Source organism: Capra hircus, chromosome 14 (assembly GCF_001704415.2).
Source record: "Capra hircus breed San Clemente chromosome 14, ASM170441v1, whole genome shotgun sequence".
Lineage (NCBI taxonomy): Eukaryota > Metazoa > Chordata > Mammalia > Artiodactyla > Bovidae > Capra > Capra hircus.
This window is the reverse complement of record NC_030821.1, coordinates 8,474,182-8,483,127: the sequence shown is the minus strand read 5'-3', so window position 1 is coordinate 8,483,127 and position 8,946 is coordinate 8,474,182. Positions and strand designations below refer to the sequence as shown.

Genomic DNA, 8,946 nt, shown 5'->3' with positions numbered 1-8,946 from the left:
ATAATTGTCCACTGTTAACTACCTAGGCTTAAGACATATGAATCTCCAGTAAACTTTGACTGTATCTTTCTTTTCCTTTGTTCAGACTAGTTTCAGGGAATTTGGGGAGCTGGGTTTGGGCATATACACTTAGGGCATACAAGGTTTTCACAAAAAACTGGTTGGGGTCCTTGGCTAAGAGGAGACTGCCTTGGGCCCGCCGGTGTAATAAACTGCACTCCACAGCTGCATTATCCTTCTGAGTGAGTTTGTTTCCTGGAATGCGTGGCTACAACAGCAAGAAACACTAGTGTGATTCCTGGGTTGGAAAGATCCTCTGGAGTAGGAAACGTCAACCCACTCCAATATTCTTGCTTGGAAAATTCCATGGATAGAGGAACCTGGTGGGCTACATAGAGTTCATGGGGTTGCAAAGAGCTGAACAGGGACTGAGCATGGAGTCACGAGCATGAGTAGATGAAAGTACAACATTAAGAAGCAGACAAGTTAGGAGAAGTTGATTTGTGCTTGGAGAAGAGTAAAAATAATGACTTTATTTTGGGTGAAATTCTTATATTCACCGTAATTACCATCATCATTAGGATCCATATCAAGGAGTGACTGCAATTTAAGAAATTGCAAAAGCAAGAAACTACATAACTGGTCACAACGTTAATATGTTTAATTAGAAAGTCTGTTTAGATTGCTCTGAAGCTGATTTTTAAAATTAACTTACATTCACAAGCAGGGGGAAAAAAAAATCAATAATCGTGTGGATTCCTTGAAGACCTTAAAATGGAATCCTAGACAGCACGTTTCGATATAGAGCGGCTATTCCTTTCCTAACCACCGGGTGGCAACCAAGTGCCAATGTCACTCTCCTGTCTGTCCCTACCCTTTTTGAGGCGGGCGCGGCTTCCGGGTCTCTGGGCTTCCGGGCTCCCTGAGCGCGCACGTTGCAGAGTCTCCGCCGCGCCCATCTGTCAGCAGTGTGGTCAGCTCCCGCACGTTGGCCGGACTCTCGGGGACCTAGGCCCATGTGGAAGCTGGTCCCCGCCGCGGGCCCTGCCCGAGGTAAGGCCAGAAGGTGGAAACGCGGGGGCCCGATTTCCCGAGAGCAGCTGCGGCGGGCGAGGGGTTTGCGGAGCGCACTTCCGGTCCGTCCCCGCCTCCTCCGCCGCCTTCCCGCGCTGCCTCCGGTCGCGCGCTGAGAGGCGGCGGGAGCCGGTGCGAAGGCTGTGTGAGGGCCCATGAGGCCCCGCGCGGTCTTCCAGGCTGGCTGGTCCTTGCGAACCCGGCTTTGGCCTGGCGGGTGGGGTAGGCGTGGGGCGCTGGGCCGCTCAGTGACCGCCCGGGTCCTTTCCGTCCGGTCGGCCGCCCCACCTGGCGGGCCCGGCTCGGGGCCGGGCTTCGATGTTGCGCCCCATTGAGCCTTGGCCGGGTACCCTGTTGTGACAGCTGGTGTTTTCAAGCTTTTGAGGAAACGCCCAGAATACCTTGCCAGAGGCTACAGGACCTTGGCGACACTGTTTTGAGCACGTCGTTTATTTTTGTTGGGAACCACGGAGATGACGTGTCAATGGCAACTACGGGCAAACAGTTTCGATTTTGTTTCCGAGCTTTTTTTTTTTTTTTTTTAACCTTTTTGTCAGCAGAACAACTGAGGAAGTTTTTTTGTTTTTTCCTCTTTTGCATTTCTAGCAATGGAAAATGGAAATTGCATGTAAATTGGTTGCCTAGAATGTGTAAGCCCTTGTTAGTTGGTAGCTAAGCAGGTGTAGCCTACGATTGGTCTTGCCCTTAGGAAGTTTACATTGTGATTGAAAAAAAAAGATCTAGGTAGAACCTAAAAGGACCGGCAGTGTAAGGCGGTATGGAGAGGGCCAAACGAATGGTAAGGAAAATAAATACTGTAATACTGTAAGTAATAAATATTATAAAGACTCAAAGATAAAGGCGCTTTGTGGATTTGGAGCATTGCAGAGATAGAACATAAACTGTGATGGACAAGTTTCCATTAACATTTGTAGCCTATGGCTGGCTTTTTGAATTCGCGGAAGAAAAATGTCCCTAGTGCCAGTGGGTAGCATTCTTAACTTTCAGAGGATCTTGAACTCTTTTCAGAATGTAATGGAAGCTATGGGGTGCCATCCTTCTAGGGAAAATGTGACTAAACCAACCGCAAAAGTTTTTTGTTGAAAGACTCCACTCTAGGTTAAAAATCTGACAAAATATAATCTAAGTCTGGTAAAGGCTTACTTGGACTCTTGCGTAATTTAGCTGCCCTAATCACCCTACCACTCCAGTGGTCCCAGACTAAAGTCTACTAGTCTTCAACATACATGCTGTTCCACCAATTTGTGATTTACAAATTTTTAAAATTTTGTTCCAAAAGTTACCATTGTTCTTCAACATATATGCCGTTCCACCAATTTGTGATTTACAGAATTTTTAAATTTTGTTCTAAAAGTTACCCATTGTTTTAAAAGTTACCTTTAATATAAAAAAATTCCCAAAATTATGCACTTGAACCTGGTTTGGAGTTTTCTTGCAGTGATCTATATTATTTACTCTTCATCCAATACCACACTTTTTAACTGCTATCACTTTGTGGGATATTTTGCCACCTGGTAGAGAAAGTTGCCCTAATATTTACATTTTTCTGAACAGTTTTTCACATATTTTTCTGTCGGAATTTTGAATTTATCAAGCGCCAAAGAGTATTTTGATTTCATTTAGTAATGCATTAAATTTATAAGTTAATTTGGGCAAGCACTGACAATTTTCAAAATTATTTTCTCTTTAGAAAAGTGGTGGAGCATTCTGTTTAGATTTGCCTTCAGTGAAGCTTTAGTAGAAAACATGTTTGATTTACATAAAGTTGGTTATTAGCATTTAAATAAGGAAATAAAATATTTAAATTTTGCCATACCTATATCTAATTACATGTTTATGTATATGTGTATCTGTAAGTTTACTTTTTAAAAAAATTCTCTTAGAACCATACAGACTTTTGACTGGTGTTGAGTACATTGTTGGAAGAAAAAACTGTGGCATTCTAATTGAAGATGATCAGTCGATCAGTCGAAATCATGCTACATTAACCGCTAACTTTTCTGTAACCAACCTGGTAAGTCACTATTTCATTTGCTGACAGTAAGGGAATTGAAGTCACGAAAGACTACCTTGGCATATATGTAAGAGAGAGTTTTGGAGACTTTTCATTTTATAGGACTGGTTTCTTTAAATGTTAGCAAAATTAAATATGTTTTGGCAGTGGTACTGGTGGTATTTGTTTATTTTGAGATTTGAAGTTTCTATTTCAGTATTTTACTCTTGGCTTAAGTGATTTAGAAGTAGACCACGTTTATATTTACTTGAGCACTTACTGAGTGATTTTTGTTGTTGTCGTTCAGTTGGTAACTCATGTCTGACTCTCTGCATCTGCATAGACTGCAGCATGCCAGCCTCCCCTGTCTTTCACTGTCTCCCAGAGTTTGCTCAAATTCCTGTCCGTTGACTCAGTGATGCTGTCTAACCCTGTCATCTCCCATCCCCTTCTCCTTTTCCTTTCAGTCTTTCCCAGCATCAGGGTCTTTCCCAATGAGTTAGCTCTTCACATCAGGTGGCCAAAGTGTTGGAGTTTCAGCATCGGTCCTTCCAGTGAATATTCAGGGTTGATTTCCTTTCAGGTTGACTGGTTTGATCTTGCAGTCCAAGGGACTCTAAGAGTCTTCTCCAGCACCATAATTCGAAAGCATCCATTCTTTGGTACTCAGCCTTCATTAGGGTCCAACCCTCCCATCCCTACATGACTACTAGAGAAACCATAGCTTTGACTATGTAGACCTTTGTCGGCAAAGTGATGTCTCTGCTTTGCGATAATACAGTGCCTAGTTCTGTCAGTACCTTTCCTTCCAAGGAGCAAGCGTCTTAATTTCATGGCTGCAGTCAACATCCACAGTGCTTTTGCAGCCTAAGAAAATAAAGTCTGTTACTGCTTCCACTTTTTCTGCATTTGCCATGAAAGGATGGGTTTGGATGCCATGATCTTAGTTTTTTGAATGTTGAGTTCCAAGCCAGCTTTTTGACTCTCCTCTTTCACCCTCATCAAGAGGCTCTTTAGTTCCTTTTCACATTCTGCCATTAGAGTGGTATCATCTGCATATTGAGGTTATTGATATTTCTCCTGGCAATCTTGATTCCAGCTTGTGATTCATCCAGCCTGACATTCTGGATGATGTATTCTGCATAGAAGTTAAATAAGCAGGGTGACAGTGTACAGCCTTGTACTCCTTTCCCAGTTTTGAACCCATCAGTTGTTCCATGTCTGGTTCTAATGTCCGGTTGTTTTTTGAAACACATACAGGTTTCTCAGGAGACAGGTAAGGTGGTCTGGTATTCCCATCTCTCTAACAGTTTCCACAGTTTGTTGTGATCCACATCATCAAAGGCTTTAACATAATCAATGAAGCAGAGGTACATATTTTCCTGGAATTCCCTTGCTTTCTGTATGATCCAGTGAATGTTGGCAGTTTGATCTCTGGTTCTTCTGCCTTTTCTACACCCAGCTTGAACATCTGGGAAGTTCTTGGTTCTCCTACTGCTGAAGCCTAGCTTGAAGGATTTTGACCTTAACCTTACTAGCATTTGAAATGAACACAGCCGTATGTTTGAACATTATTTGGCATTGCCCTTGTTTGGGATTGAAATGAAAATTGACGTTTTCCAGTCTTGTGGCCACTGCTGAGTTCTGCAGATTTGCTGTCATATTGCGTGCAGCACTTTAAAAGCATCATCGTTTAGGTTCTTAAAATAACTTGGCTGAAATTCCCTCACCTCCACTAGCTTTGTTTGTAGTAATGCTTCCTAAGGCCCTAAGACTTCACATTCCAGGATGTCTGGCTCTAGGTGAATGATCACACCACTGTGGTTATCCAGATCATTAAAACCTTTTTTGTATAGTTTTGTGTATTCTTGCCATCTCTTAAAATCTGCTTCTGTTAGGTCCTTAGCATTTCTGCCGTTTATTGTGCTCATCTTTGCATGAAATATTACCTTGATATCTCCCGGTTTTCTTGAAGAGATCTCTGGTCTTTCCCATTCTTTTATTTTCCTCTATTTCTTTGCATTGTTCATTTAAGAAGGCCTTCTTATCTCTCCTTGCTATTTTCTAGAACTCCACATACAGTTTGGTATATCATTCCCTTTCTCCTTTGCCTTTCGCTCCTCTTTGCTCAGTTACAAATCCTCTTCAGACGATCACTTTGCCTTCTTGCATTTCTCTTTCTTTGGGATGGTTTTGGTTGCTGCCTCCCATACAGTGTTATGAACTTCTGTCCTTAGTTCTCCAGGCACTCCATCTATCAGATCTAATCCCTGAATCTGTTCATCTCTTTTACTGTATAATCATAAAGAATTTGATTCAGGTCGCACCTGAATGGCCTAGTAGTTTTCCCTGCTCTTCAATTTAAGCCTGAATTTTGCAGTAAGGAGCTCATGATCTGAGCCACAGTAAACTCCAAGTCTTAATTTTTGCTGACTGTATAGATCTTCTCCATCTTCAGCTACAAAAATATAATCAGTCCATTTTGATGTTAACCATCTGGTGATGTTCTTGTGTTGGAAAAGGGTATTTGCTATAATCTATGTGTTCTCTTGGCAAAACTCTGTTAGCCTTTGCCCTGCTTCATTTTGTACTCCAAGGCCAAATTTGCCTGTTGCCCCAGGTATCTCTGGACTTCCTCTTTTGCATTCCACTCCCCTGTGATGAAAAGGACATCTTTTTTGGGTGGGTGTTAGTCCTATAATATCTTATAGGTCTTCATAGAACCAGTCAACTTCAACTTCTTAGACATCAGTGGTTGGGGCATAGACTTGTTTTACTCTGATGTTGAATGGTTTGCTTTGGAAACAAACTGAAATCATTCTTTCATTTTTGAGATTGCACCCAAGTACTGCATTTCAGACTTTTGTTGACTATGATGGCTACTCCATTTTTTCTAAGGGATTCTTGCCCACATGAGTAGATATATTGGTCATCTTAAATAAATTTGCCCAATCCCGTCCGTTTTAGTTCACTAATTCCTAAGATGTCAATGTTCACTCTTGCCATCTCGGGCTTAACCACTTTTACTTTACCATGATTCATGGGCCTAACATTCCAGGGTCCTATGCAATATTGTTCTTTACAGCATCAGAGTTTACTTTCTCTACCAGACACATCCACAATTGACCATCGTTTCTGCTTTGACCCAGCTGCCTCATTCTTTCTGAAGCTGTTAATAATTGCCCTCCTCTCTTCCCCAGTAGCATATCAAACACCTTCCAACTTAAGGGGCTCATCTTCTTAGTCATATCTTTTGCCCTTTTCATGCTGTCCATTGAGTTATTGTGGCAAGAATACTGGAGCAGTTTGCTATTTCCTCCTCCTCAGTATGTAAGCACTCGCATATTGAATGCTTACTATGTGTCAGTACTGTGCCAAAGCCTGGAAATAGAGCAGTGGCTGGATTCTTGATTCCTCCTTTAAAGAGTTGTATAGCCATATGAACACTCATATTTGCCATATATCTCAGGTTTTCAGAGGGAGAATGATTTGCTTTGCTAGGGAAAACAGCTGGTATATATGCCCCACAGCTCCTTTGAATGAATGAGTTTGTTTTGGTGTGTTGTATAATTAAACCAGCCAGAAAAACATATATATATATATGTATACAAGAGCCGTGCTCATGGTAATGCTGGTGGTAATGAAGAAAGAAAAACCACTATTTTGAGGTAAGACTGTGTATCAGCAGCAAACACTGGATCTGTTCAGTAATGTTAGGTTTTGTGTCTGTATTCTTTTGGATTAAAAAAAAAAGCATTATTGTTAAAAATCCTAAAGAAAAAATAAAATTGTTACTTCAAATTAAACACTCTAGCCTTTTCTCATTGGCTTGATTTTTTTCTATGTGATTTTGATAATACTTAAAAAAAAATAAAAACCTTAGGAATGAAACTGTCATTTTGTATGTGAAACAGTCTATACAAAAGCAGATAGTCCTCAAATTGAGAGGTCAGGAAAATCTCCACTGACTTAGCAAAAATAAAGAAAGTATATGTTCTAAGAGGAATGATTCTGAAATTAAGACATTTTTCTCTTAATTGCTAGTTGAGTAATCATTCTTTGCATGCAACCAAAACAATAACTGTGTTATGTACTGTGTTGGGAGGTTAGCCACCTAGCGCCTATTCCAAAAGTTGTCAACCTTTTCTTTTGAAACCTTTACCCTTAGGAATAGTATTTATGCAATAGTAAGAGATTTCACATTATTTATTTATTTATTTATTTTTAGAGTCAAACAGATGAAATTCCTGTATTGACAGTAAAAGATAATTCTAAGTATGGTACCTTTGTTAATGAGGAGAAAATGCAGAATGGTCTTTCTCAAATTTTGAAGTCAGGGGATAGAGTTACCTTTGGAGTGTTTGAAAGTAAATTCAGGTAAGAATTTTGAAATTGATATTAAAATGGACAACTTTATTTTGGACCAATCAAATTCTAAAGGAAAAGGATATTTATAAATAATGAATTGGAGCTAGTCTATTTTGATCCTACTTAGCATAGTAGGATAGTAGTGAATTTTGCCTAGTAGTGAACTTTGCACTGTATGTGGTTAGTGCATTTTGTTAAACATACAGAACTGACAAACAGTGAATGAGAATTTGAGTGGGCCCTGAGAATCTTAATGGAGCTACTTTTGATTGATTCTGCATAGGTCAAAGTGTAATGTTAATCTTTTGATCTTCGGTTTTTTTCTTAATTGCAACTTAAGACTGATAGTCTTGTTGGAGCTAAGTTGGAACGTATAGTAATACGTAAAAATCAAAATAACAGTGTGTGATGTGAGCTTGAGTTTACTATACAATAAATTTATGTAACTTACTTTTATTTACAGAGTAGAGTATGAACCTTTGGTTGCATGCTCTTCTTGTTTAGATGTCTCTGGGAAAACTGCTTTAAGTCATGCCATATTGCAACTCGGAGGACTTACTGTAAACAATTGGACAGAGAGATGTACTCATCTTGTCATGGTATCAGTTAAAGTTACCATTAAAGTAAGTTCAGTGCTTTGTTATTATGTTAAAGTAAGTTCTGTGAATTTAAGTTTTTTCATTTACCCATTATACAAAAATGTCTTAAAGTCATTTACTATAAAACTATCCGAACTGTTGGCTGTAGATATGTATATGCCAAACAACCCCATACCTACCGTGTAAGCTAAGAATGGTTTTTCAGAAACACTGTTTATTATCTAGAACAAGCAAAAAGCACATGAAATTATATTTCAGATTTTGATTTAGCATTTAAATGATTTATGTAATCCTTTCACCAAGAAATGTTTTCAGTCTAAAAGCAAAGCATTTAGAGATCAACTGCCCATCTTCAAAGTAGGCAGTCTATGTCTTTTCTTCCTCTAGTCTCTGATATATCTCACTGTTTCATGCTCTTTTGTTTAAGTTTTATTTGGCTTTAGGCCCTAATCACAAAAACCTTTTTTTATAGTTTGATATTACCTTAATGTATCATCACAGTCTAGAGATATGTAGATATAAGCCTTTAGAAGATGCTATTTGTTAAAATAGTGGTATATTTTGGTATGTTTTCAGATTTTGCATCTTCATCAGATTTGGTTAATCCAAAGCTAATTGAAGAATGACTTTGGGAGGTGATTTGTCTCCTTTCAACAGTTCGACTATAGATAATCTGAGATTGTTTTAGGCTTATATCTATGGTGAAAAGAAGCAAATATATAGATTCCTTTATTAGATGATACAAAAATCCTTTGCTGTATAGTTAATTAAATTAGAATATGTGTGTTATAGCTCAATAGGTGTCATAGAGAAAGAAAGCCTTGCTGTTCAGATTGAACCTCATGTTAAACTTGTGCCTTGACAGGGTTTTCTCTGGTCAGAGATTGTTTC

At 39.3% G+C, this 8,946-nt stretch overlaps 1 protein-coding gene across 3 annotated transcripts in view; it reads left to right on the top strand.

The window, feature by feature from the left end:
- Nucleotides 847-8,946, top strand: part of NBN (nibrin) — a 58,458-nt gene continuing 50,358 nt past the window's right edge. Inside the window, exons 1-4 of one of the 3 annotated variants that reach the window (XM_013969289.2) lie at nucleotides 847-1,053; nucleotides 2,979-3,109; nucleotides 7,317-7,465; nucleotides 7,920-8,079. In XM_013969289.2, coding sequence (XP_013824743.2) covers nucleotides 1,017-1,053; nucleotides 2,979-3,109; nucleotides 7,317-7,465; nucleotides 7,920-8,079 — 477 coding nt within the window. In that variant the 5' untranslated portion in view covers nucleotides 847-1,016. Of the gene's footprint in view, nucleotides 1,054-1,092; nucleotides 1,874-2,978; nucleotides 3,110-7,316; nucleotides 7,466-7,919; nucleotides 8,080-8,946 lie in introns of those variants that run through there. The other 2 variants (XM_013969290.2, XM_013969291.2) reach the window with 2 other exon arrangements.